The sequence below is a fragment of the Mus caroli genome, chromosome 10 (assembly GCF_900094665.2).
Source record: "Mus caroli chromosome 10, CAROLI_EIJ_v1.1, whole genome shotgun sequence".
Taxonomy (NCBI): domain Eukaryota; kingdom Metazoa; phylum Chordata; class Mammalia; order Rodentia; family Muridae; genus Mus; species Mus caroli.
This window is the reverse complement of record NC_034579.1, coordinates 89,202,983-89,219,690: the sequence shown is the minus strand read 5'-3', so window position 1 is coordinate 89,219,690 and position 16,708 is coordinate 89,202,983. Positions and strand designations below refer to the sequence as shown.

The window sequence follows — 16,708 nt, the reverse complement described above, 5'->3', positions numbered from 1 at the left end:
GGGGGGGGGGGGGGGGGGGAGGACTTCTTCTAAATAAATCTCATGTCAATTAATATTTCAGTGTCTATTGTATATGTACCAAAGATTCTCTTGGCCTTAATGAGCGATGCCAGGATCACCCAAAGCCATATTCCATCTTTAATCAGTGTTAAGTGCTATACAATGAAAAGGAGGGAATTATGGGGACACAGACACAAGGCAATTAAAATTAAGGTAGACCTCTAGAAGGCCAGGACTTGTGAGAAAAGAATACAATAGCAAAGTGAGCAATACAACAAAATACCAGTGAAGCCCCATGACTGGAATAAGCTTAACCATTCATTGTCCAAGGGACAGCAAAGCCAACACTTGTAACTATAGGAAAATAACATCAAATATAAAAGATGAGCTGATTCCAAATGTGTAGGGCTTTGGGGTGGGCTGTCAAAATGTTGTAAATTTTATTATGTGATGGATAACCACTGTAGTTTTTAGCAGTACAGTAACATGATCTGTATCTTTAAAATATAACATTACCTACTGCTCACAAATAGGCTAATGCCAACAGGACCATGAGGCAGGAAGCACCATTTTAATAAATGCCCAAACCAAACCATCCAACTCAAACTATGTAGTATTTGCAAAATACTGCCAAGTATGGTGGAATACACCCAAACTCAGAGGCAGATGCATAGACAACTGAGTTACACAGTGAGGTCTTGTCTCATTAAAACAAACAAACAACAACAACAACAAAAAAACCCTAATATTAATATAATCAACAGTAAAGTTCATCCTTTGAAAGCCAAAGGCTACCAATAAGAGAGAGTATGTCTCTGTGACCCAAGCTACCTCGACCCACTGTTCTAGTAACACAGACCCCCTGCTTAGCCGGAACCTATTTGAAACAAGGTCTCACATTCCCATGCTGGCCTCAACTAAACAGCCTTGGATGCTTAACTTCTAAACCCTCTTGCCTCTATCACACTGGGATTATATGACTGAGATGGGTGTGGTAAGGTAAACCTTTAATCCCTGAGAAGCAAAGACAGGTAGTTTCTGAGTTCCAGGCCAGCTAGGTCTACAGAGTGAGCTCCACCGCAGCCAAGGCAACAGAGAAACAGTCTCAAAAAACAATAAATACGTACATAAACAACCACTGTGGCTGGTTTACGTGCAGTGTTGAGGATGGACTCAGCAAGGCTTCAGGCACACTAGGCAAACACTACCAAACTACATCTCCAGACCTAAAGTTACTTTTCAAAATAAGTTTTAATGTAAATATGTTTTCTGCTTGGGGTGTTACTCTGTTGAATAGCACATATAAAAGCTCTTCTTTTCTTTTCTTTTTTTTTGTTTTTTTTTGTTTTTTTTTTCAAGACAGGGTTTCTCTGTATAGCCCTGGCTGTCCTGGAACTCACTCTTGTAGACTAGGCTGGCCTCAAACTCAGAAATCTGCCTGTCTCTGCCTTCCAAGTGCTGGGACTATAAAAGTGTGTGCCACCACTGCCTGGCAAAAGCTCTTATTTTTGACTCAATCCCCAAAACTAGAAAAAGAAATTTTTTTTTAACTGGTAATACAAAAAATGAATACCAAAAACCAAAAAACCAAAACCCTAATCTCTTAATCTGCCCTAGTGGTTTGAAAAAAATAGTCCCTTAAAGCTAAAAGTATTAAAGTCAATTAGTATTAAATAAGTATAATAAAGTACTATAAAGTGAAGATTATATATTACAGCATGGGTTTACCACTATCTTGTTTTAAATAAGCAAAAGGAAATGTATACTTAAGCATTGGGTGCCAAATGAATTGAAGTAAGAGCACTTGAATTTTCTGCTTTAAACCATTTCCGTAAGCTTATAACAAATATATTCCAGAGTTTATTTTCTCATTCAAGGCCTTCATATTCTGCAGAGTATCAATATCAACTGTTCAGTTTACTGAGCATTTTACAGAACTGTATTCGTTATCAATCTCTGCTATGTCTAGTCAATAACCAAAGTAACAGATAAACACTTGATGACCTGTGATGCGAAGCAGCCATTTATCAAATGGAATCTTGGTTTCCATGATCACTAGTGGCTATATGCATATATCAGAACTAAACTACGTTCGGGATCTTCCAATGCTCAAAAACCTACTTGGAAAGATTCTGAGATTCATAACACAGCAATAAACATTTGTTTTAGGATTCCAGTGCTGGCCGGGCAGTGGTGGCGCATGCACGCTTTTAGTCCCAGCACTTGGGAGGCAGAGGCAGGCGGATTTCTGAGTTCCAGGCCAGCCTGGTCTACAAAGTGAGTTCCAGGACAGCCAGGGCTACACAGAGAAAAACAAACAAATAAATAAAAACAAATTTAAAAAGAAGATTCCAGTGCTCATGGAAAATGTATTCTTCCTTTGTAAGAGTTTTTATCCTATGAAAGGGCTTGTTTTTCTAATTCAAGCACCTTTCTGTCAATGACACCCCAGCTTCACAGACATTTGTGACTGCCTGATGAACTACAGTGTCTCACGCCCTTCAAAGAGGCCCTCCATTTACTTTGTACAAATCTCCCCTAAAACTTTGGAAGAGTGGAACAATGCTATAAATACATGTTCAGTAGATTACAGCAAGCAAAGTGAAGCTTCAATTTGGGCACTTAGCTGGCATACTGAGCAGTGCAAGATTTTTTTAACCAACTTCCTACATTAAAAAAAAAAAAACATGCCAAAAAATGTTAAAAATTTAGTTTTCTTGGGTTATAACACTATGAAGACTTAATGGTGTTATGTAAAGACTTTAGAAATCAAGATATCCCCGTGGTTCCTTATGTATTTATCAAAATTCAGTATCCCTAAAGAGCCCCAGGGTCGCTCAAATAAGGCGCACAAAAGCTGAGAGGCAAACTATTTCACAGATCATCCCCATAACCGAGGCCCTTGCAGGCCCTTGCCTCGGAAAAGAGAACAGTCACCAAAGAGTTAGCCAGCCGGGGTACAATCACTTCGCAGTGCTACCCAGCAGAAACACGGGGAAGCGAACGCGGAAGCCAGGGCAACCGGGCGGCCAGCCCCGGACGTCGCTAGGTGGTGCGGGGCAGCCAGGACCAACCTGTACCGTCGCCCGCAGAACCCCGTGGCCCTCCCGGAGCCGCCTCTCCCGGCCCGCGGCCCCGCCCGGCTCTCGGGGTCGGTCCATTCATTCCGCACCCGGGACTGCCGCAGCCCCGAGCCCGTGCGGAGGAAGAGAAGGGAGCTCCGGGGCAGAGCGGCCGGCCCCGGGCCACCACCCGCGCCCAGAGTCCAGGCCACGCCGCGATTCCCGCCCCGCGGGGAACAGAAGCCGCCGAGGCCCGCACCGGTCCCGCGCCAGAGCCCGAAGCCCGCAGCCCCGCCCTCTCCCGGGCAGCAGCCAAGGCCTCCCCGGCCGCGGCCTCACCGGGCATCCCGCTTGTCCGGCGTTCAGAGGCGGCCGGAAGTCTCCCCGGCGCCCCCTCCTCAGCGCCCGACTTCCTCGCCGCCGAGGCCGGACCCTTCTCCGCGATGCCTCGGAGAGGCCTCTCGGAGGCTGCCGAGGGAAGCGGACAGCCGCGCGGCCCCGCGCGCCGGAGAGCAGAGCCAGGGGCCCGAAGCCTGCCTGGGCGGTTACCTTGATGATCCTGCGGGGCAGCCCGGCCATCTTGTCAGATCCCGAGTTCGGCCTCTGCTCTTGTCTCCGGCTCCGCTCGCCTCACGCACGAGTGGAAGTCCCGGGCTCCACTTCCGGGGAACGTCGCCGCGCCCGCCTGTCGCTGCCTCCGCCGAGGCCCCTCGGGAAATGTAGTCCCTGCTAGGACGCGGGCTTCCGACGGCCTTCCCTCCGACCTGGTGACCCCCTCCCCCGCGCTCCCCGCCCCAACCCCAGCCGGGGGTGGCGGAAGTGACGCTCCGCGGCGGGGCAGGGACCTGGGGGGAGGCGGCGCCGAGCTTCTTGGCCCGTGGCAGAATCGGCAACACTGGGCGGCCGGCGTCCAGGAGCGAGCGCTGTACGTGCGACCACGCCTGCGTCGGGGGGCGACGTAACAAAGGCCCGGCCCCCGACGCAGCCCATTCATTCATTCCTTCCGTTTGTTCATTCAGCGTGCCCGCAGTGCGCGTGGCGGGCTGGCGCTGCAGCGGTTCCCTGCGGACCGGGCGGGCGAGTCGCGCGCTCCTCCTCCTCCTCGGTGGCGAACAGGCCGGAAGTCAATGCCAAAGCTTCTAACTGGGAATCTCGCTGCTTGCCAAGGACCACCCCTCCCCCCCGCGACAAAAAAAAATTTCTAAACGTTTAAATTTCACATAAAAAAGGGGGCCTCTCTGGCGCTCCCCAAAAGAGAGTTTGGAACAAGGGAGGAGGCAAAAGGCACAGCCTCTAAACGCCTGGATCCTGCAGGAGTTTTAATCTTTGTGGTTGTTGGGTTTCCTGAGAAAGGGCTCCCTGTGTAACCAAGCCTGGCCTGGTGCTCTCTATTCTGTACGCACCGACCGAGCTGGCTTGGAACTCGTGATTCTCTTGCCTCTGCCCCCTGAGTAGAGCTAGGCTTGTGCCACCACTTAGGGTTGAGCCTGGCAATCGTGCTAACTAGAAGAAGGATCTGATTAGAGTGTAAGGGTCCATGCATGATTCTCTGAAGAATGATACCCCAGACCCAAATGGTATGTAAACGCAGAGAGGGCTTTATTCTGCAGAAGTCCAGCTTGCTGGTGTCTCTCATTCCAAGATGGAGACCTGGAAGTGAGCTCACAGTTCAGATTTAAAGCACGTTAGGGGGTGTGGTGGGGCATGAGTGGCTAAAAACTTGTTGCTGAGGAAGTCTGGAAACTACTGCTGACCCACTGTCCTTGCTTCAGGCCAGGTGGTGGGGCAGCTTCTGAGGCCTGGACTTGCCTAGTTCTTAGAAACAGGGATTTAGGCCTCATCTTCTGAATTGCCAATTTGAAGTCAAGGAGTGAGCCTAGCCTTCTCAAGGGGATAGAAAACTCAGTAATCCCCAAAGGCGTTGGATTACTCATAGAATGAGGGCCCTAAAAGTGGAGGTGTCTCACAAGGATCGCTGGGTGTTTCCATTTCTTTTCGTGTTGCTGTGGTAAAACACCCTCCAAAAGCAACTTAAAGGAAAAGGGTTAATTTTAGCCCCAAGTTGCATCACAGGGAGACAATCCCAGCTGGTCACATCAAATTCATAATCAGAAACAGAGTTGGGAGGCAGAGGGAGGCGGATTTCTGAGTTCGAGGGCAGCCTGGTCTACAGAGTGAGTTCCAGGACAACCAGGGCTACACAGAGAAACCCTGTCTCGGAAAAAAAAAGAAAAAGAAAAACAGAGAGCAATGAACCTTACATGTTAGTGTTCAGCTTTCTTCATTTATACTGTTTAGAAGTAAGATGGGTATCCATCAATTAAGACAATCTCCACAGACGGGCCCAGAGGTGTTTCTAGATCTTATCAAGTTGATAACACTAACCTATGGCTGGTGCCTTCAGGAGTCAGATCCACTGGAATTGGAGCTAAGGAAGGTTGTGAGCCACCTAGTGAGTCCTCTGCCAGAGCAACAAGTACCCATTACTGCAGAGCCATATCTCCATAGCTCTGTTCACGAGACTGCTGTTTAGATAGACTTAGCAAAATAGTTCAGCTCCTTTCCCAGGCACGTCTGTCAAACCACGAGCCTCACCTGAATGAAAAAAAGGAAAAGGGGAAGGAACATCACTGGTCCTAGGTACGGTGGGTGAGAAAGGTTACTATAGGTAAAAGGGAGAGCATAACCGACTGAGGTCTGGGAGAGTCCAGAGTGGACATGACCAGACTTGAGTTGGGCTACATGAGGAGAGGGGGAGGGGAAAGGAGACAGGAGAACCAGGTGCAGCAGCCCGGAAGCCCACAGAAGAGTAAAAGGCCATGTAACCAAAACGGTTGGATTATACAGGGGAGGGCAGCCCAGCCGCCAGGATGGAGAAGTTTAGGGTAGGATGCTGGGTATGCTAGCTGGCCAGGAGAGCCCTGTAGGTAAACAGGTAGGGGCTTTGGGATGCCAGGCTAGGTCTGCTTTGATATGTTAAATAGGCACCTCAGCCTTTTGTCCCAGGTTTGAACTAACATTACCTAACAATGGCTCCCAGCACTGCCAGCATAAAATGATTTTTGTTGCTACTTCATAGCTGGAATTTTGCTACTGCTATGGATTGTAGTGTAAATACCTGTGTTTTCCAATGGTTTTAGGCAACCCCTGTGAAAGGATCGTTTGACCATCCCCAAAGGCACCGCAACCGCAACCCACAAGCTGAAAAAGCGATATTCTCCAAGATGAGTTAGAGTCTATGGGATATGAAACAGCCTGCGAACCAGCCCTGTGGTATGAGAAGGGAGGGAAAATACATTAAGGAAAAATGTGATTGCAGAAATCCTAATAAAGATATGAGAAATGGTTTTTTTTTTTTTTTTTTTTTTGGTTTTTCGAGACAGGGTTTCTCTGTGTAGCCCTGGCTGTTCTGGAACTCACTTTGTAGACCAGGCTGGCCTCGAACTCAGAAATCCGCCTGCCTCTGCCTCCCGAGTGCTGGGATTAAAAGCGTGCGCCACCACGCCGGGCTGAGAAATGGTTTTGTGCTGGGTGTGATAATAAAAGATCACATGAAATAACTGATATGCATATGAGGGAGGTACTGTTTCCAGCTCTCCTGTTGTTTTATTTGTGTGTGTGTGTGTGTGGTTTATTTATGTATGTGCATCACAGTGAAAGCCCAGTGCTCACAGAAGTTAGATCACATAAGATCCCCTGGGATTGGAGTTACAAACACTTGTGAGCTACCTGTGGGTACTGAGAACCAAACCCAGGTCCTCTGGAAGAGCAGCCAAAGCTCTTAACTACTGAGCCACTGCTCCAGCCACCACCACCACCACCCAGCTCCTTTTAGATTAGAAATGAAGACTAAGGAGTAGTAATGAGAACTTGAAAAGGAGCATTTCAAGTAACCAGAAATCTGGAATGGCTGGCTCTGGGATTACAAGTAGTGCTGGGCAGTTAGAGGGTCCCAGGCAAATGGGGAAAGAAAAATTAACAGTACCTGGGGGAACTATGTCCTGAGCTGGCCTCTGGCCTCCACATGCACCCACAGAAACATACAAATACAGAAAAGCTAGTCTAGAACCCTATTTACTATATTCAAAACAGAGTTAAAAAAATATATTAGTAGAGTGTGCTGGTGCCTGCAGTCTCAAAACAAACAAAAAACTGAAGCAAAAACAAAAAGTTCTTTTCTGACCTTCATGCTGTTTGTAAAACACACACACACACACACACACACACACACACACGGGTGTTTTGAATGAGAGTAGCCCCTGTTGTGGTTTTTTTTTGTTTGTGTTTGTTTTTTTTCTTTGGTTTTTCGAGACAGGGTTTCTCTGTGTCGCCCTGGCTGATCCTGGAACTCACTCTGTAGACCAGGCTGGCCTCGAACTCAGAAATCCACCTGCCTCTGCCTCTGCCTCCCGAGTGCTGGGATTAAAGGCGTGCGCCACCATGCCGGGCTTGTTGTTGTGTTTTATAAAAAGATAAGGAGAGAGGGAATATGTTTGGTGGAGGTGTGGTCAGGTGTGGGGTAAGGGGTGCCTCTGTGGGCCCATGCTGAGGCATCCCTTCCCCTGAAGGACCAGCCACACGACAGTATAGTATAGAATAGAGTTTATTCAGGGCATGGGGAGGGTAGTTGAGAGGGTAGTAGAGACAGAGAAAGAGAGAGAGAGACAGAGAGAGAGAGAGAGAGAGAGAGAGAAGAGGAGTTGAGCCCAACCATGAGCACATGGAGGGAAAGGGGGGAGAACAGTGGGGGGAGAGAGGGTAAGGGGTGAGAGGATAAAGCAGAAGCAAGAAGACAAGAGAGAGTGGAGGGGGCAAGCAGCCCCTTTTATACTGAGTCAGGCACACCTGGATGTTGCCAGGTAACTGGGGCGGAGCCTAGACTAAATGCTAACACCTGTAGGCTTATATGCTTGAATGTTTGTTGTCCAGTTGGTGGAACTGCTTAGGAAGGACTAGGAGGCATGGCCTTGACTACTCCAGCACCATACCTTAGCAACAGTTGCCATGCTTTCTGCCATAATAGAAATGGACTAGCCCCCTGTAGCTGTAAGCAAGCCCCTCAATTAAATACTTTACACAAAATACATTAGCTAAGTTAATGATATTTTGATATTAATGATATTTTTAAAGAAGTTCAAAACCATCCTCAGCTACATAATGATTTGGAGGCCAGCTTCAGATGCATAAGACCCTGTGTCAAAAAAATCAAATAAAAATAAGTAATACTATTTATATCCACAAAATAGGAATGAATGTGACAATTATAAAACCAATGGAACACACTCATTCCTTCAGGGAAAAGGAGTTCTCACATAGAGAACACAGAATAAAAGGGGAACTTTGGACTCTTGTGTTAGTTTTCAGGTTCTATTACAAAATGTCTGATGTAATTTAAAGTGGGAAAAGGTTGCCAGATGTGGTGGTATTCATATTAACTCCAAAACAGGAAGCTGAGACAGAAGGAATCCCAGGCGAACTTGGACTGCGTGGTCAGTGTGTACATCATAGGATCCTGTCTCAAAAAAACCAAAAGCAGGGGAGGAAAGGGGGAAGGTTCAGTCCATGGATTGTTGTTCTGCTGTTTGGGGACCTCTGGAGAAATAGCATCATGGAGGGAACATGTGACAGAGAAAACCATTTACTGTGCAGCTGGAAAAGCAATTAAAGATGACAAGAAGCTGGAATCTCAGTGTTCTCCTCGAAGGTGCACACTGGTCAAAGACCTTTCTTAGACAGAGGGTCTGGGCAGATGGCTCAGTGTGTGAGTGCACCTGCTGTGGAAGCAAGGAGACCTGGGTCGAAATCTCCAACAATCATAGAAGAGAAGAGCTAACGTCCACTCACAAGTGAGTGCACACCATGCATGTCCTTTTGGGTCTGGGTTACCTCACTCAAGATGATAGTTTCTAGCTCCATCCATTTGCCTGCAAATTTCATGATGTCCTTGTTTTTAATAGCTGACAAGGGGGGACCTCTCCCTTCTCTGAGGTAAAAGGGGAGAGGAGGAGGCTTTGGCTCCTGGCGGGTCACAAATGCTGCTCAGGTCCAAAAGCTCTCTGGAGCAGAGAATGAAAGACACACGTATGCTAATTTTGATATGCCTGGACTAGCTCAATGGCTGCGCACTTCTAAATCTCCCAGAGGCTAGCAAACACTCGCCTCCAGTATTCCTGAGTTAACATTTTTAAAGATCTATACTTCATCTCTGCTATCCCAGACCCAATAGGGGAAGTGGCTCTAGGAGGACTAGGCTCCGGATTCTTACATGCTGGTGGGCCTTTAAATTTCATCTTTCTGTTTCACTGTCATGAAGATTCTCCATCTCTCTTCACCTCTCTCTGTATGGCTGTCTGGCAATTTTTTATTATCAATCTAAGCCAGTTGGGGGCAGGGACCCTCGGGTTTGGAAGTATGGCTTTTGGGAGCTGAAATAAAACAAAGCATTAGAACCAGTACCCAAAGGGGAGAGGATCGGGAGAGACAGAGAGAGACAGAGATGAGACAGAGAGAGAGAGAGAGAGAGAGAGAGAGAGAGAGAGAGAGAATTTCATTTAGAAAACAGTCTGTCAGTCACCTTTAATAGAAGTCCTGTTTCAGTTCACAACAGTCAGCAGTATTTGTTTTCGAGTTCCCTTATTGTTTCCGGCAGTGTAGGGAAACTGTTTTGTGGGCGGTCAAGACAGAAGTATCTGTGAGGGAAGGGTTCATGTACACTGACTCAGGCAGGCAGTGGGTGGGGAGGAAGAAAAGGCTGAATACAAAACAAGACAAGGAAAAAATGCCTACTGCCTTACATTCGTGCCTCCAACGTAAGACGCCAAACATGTACAGACGGTTGAGCAACATAGGGCCCAAGGAATGTGAGGAGAGTCATCCCGAGGCATCACCAGTCCAAAAAGGCTCAGTATGCAACAGGGTTTCTCAACCTGTGGGTCACGACCCCCAGCCTCAACTGATTTTTTCATATGGGTCGCCCAAGACCATCAAAACAACAACAAAATCCAACACCCTCCCCAAACCAAACCAAACAAACAAAAAACTCCACCCAGATAATTTACATGACAGTTCACAACAGTTGCAAAATTATAGTTATGACGTAGCAACAAAAAAAAAATAATTTTATGATTGGAGGGTCACAGCAATAGGAAGGTTGAGAACCACTGATACACAAAGGAACTGCGAGGAGATTAGTCCCAGGAGGTTCTGGGTAATAATAGTAGCCTTTGTTGGGGCTTTCTGTTTTCCAAGACACGAATTTCTCTCCGTGCTGTGGGCCAGTTCTCAATGGAAAGAGAATCCCAGAGGATGGTGACTCAGTTTCTGGCAACAGGCTTTGCAGGAACAGGTAACAGCAGAGCCTCCCCACTGCCTCTGTGCACCACCCTCTCGGGTTTCTAGAAGTCTCGCACATTCCGTGTCTCTGAGCTTCTTCCTGATGACTGTACACTCAGCTTGCCTAACGCAAACTGCCTGGTCATTATTTCCTCCCACCTAGGATGCCCCACCAAAGTCTGCATTGCAGCACCGTCCAGCATCTTTCCTTACCCAGCAGCAGGAGCAGTCTGTCTCAGGATCCAAACATTCCCCATGTGTGTCAGTCTTCAGGAAATGACCCATATAGTTCTAGAAGGACCGAACAGAGTTTTGAAGCCTTTGGGGTTGGTTGGTTTGTTTGTTGTTTTTGTTTTTTGTTGGTCTTTAGGCCGGGAAGCTCAATGGGAGAGTGTTCACCTACTATTTATTTATTTATTTATTGGTTTGTCGCCCACCATTCATGAGGTCCTGGATTCGTGCTCGGCACTGGAAAGAGAAAAATGATGGAGAAAGGGAACGAGAAAAAAAGGAACAAGGCTAGGTTAGATTGAGCTGACCCAGTTTCTTGGTTTTTTGGGTTTTTTTGTTTTTTTTTTTTTTGAAACAGCCTTGGCTGAGCCGATCCTCCCTAGGTAGACTAGGTTGGCCTTGCCTCCGGAGGGTTGGGATCAAGGGCATGCACCACCGCTCCCAGCTTCCAATTCCTTGTTGTGGACTTCACCAGTCAGAGATGTAGGTATGGAATACAACGCTCAAGATCAAGTACAGTCTGGAACAGAGGTCATCAGACTTGAGGCTTGTTTCCTCCCTTCAGAGGTGAGACAGGTAAGTAACTATGGCATCCCCCTGCAAGACTGATCTGCAGCGTTTCAGATGTGAGAGCCTCTGCATCCCTGTATCCAGCCAGCAGAGGAAGTAACAAACACGCTGAGTTTATTTTAAGTAGGCTGTGATAAATAAAACAATGCTCGGAGCTTTAAAAATGAGGATTAGGTGAGCAAGGGATCACGGGACAGAATTTTTAAAATTGCACGTCTGTCTGTGGAATTAGTTCCCTCATTCTATCATGTGGGCTCCAGAGATGGGACTCAGGTCATCAAGCTTGGTGGCAAGTTGAGAGAAGATCCCTGCTACCTAACCTCCTGTTTCCCTAACAGAGCCCAGCCCCAGGGTGCAGAGAAGTCAGACCCAGTACAGCTAATAGTCTCCACAGGAGTTAATGTAAAAATTACCTATCTGGGGCTGGTGAGATGGCTCAGTGGGTAAGAGCACCCGACTGCTCTTCCGAAGGTCCAGAGTTCGGATCCCAGCAACCACATGGTGGCTCACAGCCATCCGTAACAAGATCTGGCGCCCTCTTCTGGAGTGTCTGAAGACAGCTACAGTGTACTTACATATAATAAATAAATAAATCTTAAAAAAAAAATTACATATCTGTCCCTCTTCACTGAAAAGACCTTTTTCTATCAGATTTCCCACTACGTGTATACTGCGGCCCTAGTATACAAAGTTGGCATCCTCAGTCCCTCTTGCACACAGTGGGAGATTTAGAAATGTCTGATTACCTGATAGGAGTGACAGGGATGGCCAGAATGGTCAGTTACCTCTGAGCTAACTTAAACTGTCCCCAATTCAGTCATCCCAAGGTCCTCTGACTAACCTGACAAGGAGGTCCTTGTACATTCAGCTTCTGTTACTAAAGGGAGACCATTAGTTTTGAAGTTTTATGTGGAAAAGGATGTTAACATTGGTGGCAAAGCAAAATGGACAATTTAAAGAGAAAGGACAAAGAGCATCAAGAAGAAGCCCTCCCATGTGAGGGACATTCAAAACTCTCACACACGCAATCGACATTGGGTGTGGATGTTTTAAAGCTTATGAAGCCATCTGGTCTCATAACTTACTTAAGGACAAAGAGGGATGACAGAGAACATATGACTCAGGTCACGTGACAGAAGGCTTTCTAGAAGAGTGGGATTAGGTCAATTCCAACTGTTTTAAAAGGAGTTTAGTGAGCAAAACAGGGTTGCCTCGCCTCAAGTGACCCCAAGTTACCTATTTATTGCTTTAGGGAGGCAGGGTGTGAAAGCAACTAGCTGTGACAAGCAGGATTTTCACATGCTGTTTATTTATGAGCCAATAGGCTGACTATGAAGCACAGATTAATAGACTTTCAGGAAAAATGATCTTTAGAAAGGAAGCACATTTATTTGTTTAATGGCCATATCCACAAGGAAAAAAAACCCTGAAAAATTAACAATGATTATCCTTCTAATTTAATGACTTCATTTTTATTTCTAAATTTTGAGAATTACTAAAAAAAAAAAAGTTAAGAGGTGTAAATTGTAGTGAGTCTAAATGTTCTACATGAAGGGGAAAGCTACTCTCTACCAGTTCACCTAAATTCTTCTTGGATCTTAATAACTGATGACCAGCCTAGATCTTTTACTCAGCATTTATGCATGTCTGTATACACACACACACTCACACGTTCATACACACACATATGTATATCATCCTTTAAGCCCACACCAGGATCATTCTCTGATGATTCAGGCTTTCTTCTTTCTCTATTTGTGATCTTTACATGTTGATAACAGCTGCATGGTATTCATAATTGAGATGTAGCATAATGTATTAATTCTTCTCTAGACTGACATTTAAATTTTGTCCCCCTTTTATGATTGCAAGTAGAAAGCAGACAGAATAACCAAATGCTCTAAATATTCTATATTTGAAAAACCTAAAAATATTTTTTTGTTTTTTGAGACAGGGTTTCTCTGTGTAGCTCTGGCTGTCCTGGAACTCACTTTGTAGACCAGGCTAGCCTCAAACTCAGAAATCCGCCTGCCTCTGCCTCCCAAGTGCTGGGATTAAAGGCGTGTGCCACTATGCCAGGCCTAAAATTATTTTTTAAGCATTAAAAAAAAATCTAACTTACTTTGGACTGGAAATGAATGTTTCCAGATAGTTCTCTTTGATATCGCCCATTTTACTGCCTCCACCATGATCCTTAGCAAGCGATTTGAAAAAATGATATTGTGAAGAGAAACTGCCTCTAAAACCTGTTGCTAGGGACATGGGTTTTTCATTCCTATTTACAAGATAAAGAAAATCAGCTACAAAGGTAAACTTAACTACTACAGCTCTCCCTAATATGGCTTTGTTCTTCCTATTTGCCACATTGTCAGATGCTGTCTCTGCCTGCTGTACATTGTGGATACTCCTCTTCTGCAGGATCCCAGCACCATGATGCTGTGCCCAGGGGCATGCACCAAACAACCATAAAATAAATCCTGTAAAACCATGAGTCAAAACAAGAACTTCAATACTTTAAAGTCATTTCTATCGAATACTTTACTCAAAACTATGCACCCCCCCAAAACCCAATACACCTTGTAATATGACTGCCTAGTTGGGTTTGAGATTATAACACACAAAGACACACAAATATTGGTTCTATCTAAGTCTCCAGTTGGCATCTGAAACAGGAGACAGTCTTATGGGACTAAGTTTTAATTTGTAGGAAAGAGGAAGTCCAGAGAAGTCAGGGTAATTATTGTCTCAGGTGGCTCCTTCAAGGTCACCTCATGGTGTCAGTGCTCTTTGGCTATGTGCCAGCACCTCTCAAGGGGTTTGGTATTTGCTTCCTTTTTACCTTCAGGTCTAGAGGTTCTTGAAGGAATGAGTCACACTAAGCAGTGTAAGCAAACCTGGGGTATATAAATACTATGTTTTCCAATTCTATAAATCACCCATACATCAGTGCCTCAGTGAAGAATACCTTATGGAATTATATCAGAATCACATCCCAATTTTGGTATATCATCTGTTTTCTGATAAATCCTAACAAATACAACTTCAAGCTAGAAATCATTAGATTTAGACATTAGATGAAGACATTCCTTTTTCCATTTTTTCTCTTCCTCCTTCCTTCCTGTCTTTTTTTTCTTTTTTCTTTTTCTTTTCTTTTTTTTAACCAGGGTGGCCTCAAATGCAGAGATATAGCAGCATTTTTTTCTGTCCAATTACATTAAAATATTAGTGCAGCAGGAGGCCTGGGATAGGACAGGGAAAAGGGAAGCAGATCTAAGAGTTGCAGAGAGAGGCAGAGAGTGTCTCAGGAGAGGAGGAGAAGCCAAGATGGAGACGGACGGACAGGAAGGAGATCCCGATCCCGCGTGGGTTTAAATACTCTCAGGTGGTTATGAATATCACATAGGGATAGAATAATTGGGTTAACTTGTCTGATCTAGGTGGGCAGCTTGTATTATTATCAATTGGCTCTGAAATTATTGTGTAGGCATCTTGTGAATTGAGAATTTATTGATATATAAATCTGACTTGTTAATTATGAGCTTTACTGTAATGTGGGACTGCCGACCACAGGGGGTTATGGCTGAGAGGGTACAGGCAGCATTGAGGCAGTGAACCGACCGAATCACGTGGGGAACGCCAGGGTCAGTTGCTGATGGGGCTAGTTTAGAGGCAGAGGCCCAGGGATCATGCCAGGGCAGAGAGTTGCCGGCAGTAGCGTGGGAAGCCTGCTGGTCATTTTTAATATTTCCCGCAACACAGAGATCCATCTGCCTTTGCCTCCTGAGTGCTGGGATTAAAGGCTTGCACCACCATGACTGTTCCTAAGCTCTTAAGAAAAGACAGAAGTGCAAATATAATGTCAATTTGTCATACAAACTTTGAAGGCAAAGTAAACTATAACTCATGATCTGTATTAAACTCAGAAGCATGGAAAAATTTATATTTCAACCAGACCCAACTTTTGAATGTACTTTCAGAGTGTAGAAAGTTACTGACCACTATGCAAATTAGGTTGGAAGGGTTGCCTTGGTGGGCTCATGATGAGGTGTCCCCAACCCCACCCTCCAGGTACCAGCCATAGCACAGGTTTAGCATAGAATAATTTGGAGGCATGAGGAGGGGAGTTGAGAAGGGGGTAGAGGCAGAGAGAGAGACAGAGACAGAGAAGAGGAGGGGGAGAGAACCGGGGGCAGGGGGGAAGAAGAAGAGGCCAGCCAGGAACACACTGGGGGGGGGAGGGAAAGAGGAATGGGAGAGAGTGAGAAAAGGGGTCAAAGAGAGAGAGAGAGAGCAAAGAGAGGCCAAACAGACACTTTAATAGCAAGACAGGTCTACCTATTGGGCGGAGTCTAGAAGGAATACCAACAATTATTTGTTGGACTATCTCTTTTCAGATATTCCCATGCTAGGTGGCCTCTTAGGTGATATCTGTTAGATTTCCTTGGCCCTGTTTGGAGCCCTCTTCCATTTTAGCCACATCTCCATAAGACATTCCTCTGCTCGATGCTAGCATACCCAGGGGAGGGTCAAACTCTATTACTCCAAAGAGAGACTTTCCAGGATGAGTGAGTCCCTTGGCACTGAATTTAGTTTAAATCAAACACCCCGGTGGGTCTGAAGTTCGAGGAACAGGAACACAGGGACTACCACTCAGGAGCCATTTAAAGACTTGCATCAGGAGGAGTCTCCGGAGTAGCGAGGTCAATGTGTTGACCAACTCATTATTCTCATAGCTTTATTCACGTTTTTGTGGTGCCAGACATCAAACCCAGGGTCTCAGGCATGCTCTAGCACCAAGCTCCATACCCAGCCCTCGATCCTATGGCTTTATACTCTTATCTAGCCCAACCTTTACTCTCTAAACAAATCTCTCTACCAGCCTCCTTCAATATATCGCCACTTGCGTGTCTCAGGTGAATCCCCAAATCAACAGCTCCTGAATGGAATCCATTCCCACCCTTACCAGACAACTTCTAACCTGCTCTATCAGTCTTTCCTCTCCTGTAGGTTGTTGACTAACCTTCAAGCCAGTCGACAAAGCCACACCCGGAATATTCTCCTTTCAGCTCCTACATCTATCAGATCCATTGGTTGAGAAAGCTTCTCTAGGTTTTCATTTCAAATATATCAGTCCTGGGCCCCTCATTTGAATTCTCTGGCATTTTGTCTTCTCTGAGAAAACTTAATTGATCCATTATGAAAAACACATTCATCCTTTTGGTTTGGAGCTGAATTTGGTGCCAATAGGCTCATACATTTTAAAGAATGTTAATATTCTCTGAATAATAGTATAACATTGGTTTTGATGTTATTTTAAATAGTTCCTGCTACTAAAATCGGGAGGGTAGCGATTTTGTTGTCTGGTCACCTTTGGGAATCCTGAGTCCAAGGGGCCACAACAAATGCAGCCTGGCCACAGCTGCCCGCCCCGCCTTCCTTCTGCAACCAGGGCTACTTTCCTGGCAGAGACTACAACTCCCAGAGTGCCTCGCGGGCGTATAGCGCGCGCTGGA

At 45.8% G+C, this 16,708-nt stretch overlaps 1 protein-coding gene across 1 annotated transcript in view; it reads right to left on the bottom strand.

Annotated features, from left to right (window-relative positions):
• Ube2n (ubiquitin conjugating enzyme E2 N) overlaps positions 1-3,960 on the bottom strand; it is a 28,783-nt gene extending 24,823 nt beyond the window's left edge. The window contains exon 1 of the mRNA XM_029482828.1: positions 3,612-3,960. Within this exon, the coding sequence (XP_029338688.1) occupies positions 3,612-3,641 (30 nt within the window). The 5' untranslated portion in view covers positions 3,642-3,960. The remainder of the gene's footprint in view (positions 1-3,611) is intronic.
• Positions 3,961-16,708: the final 12,748 nt, after the last annotated feature.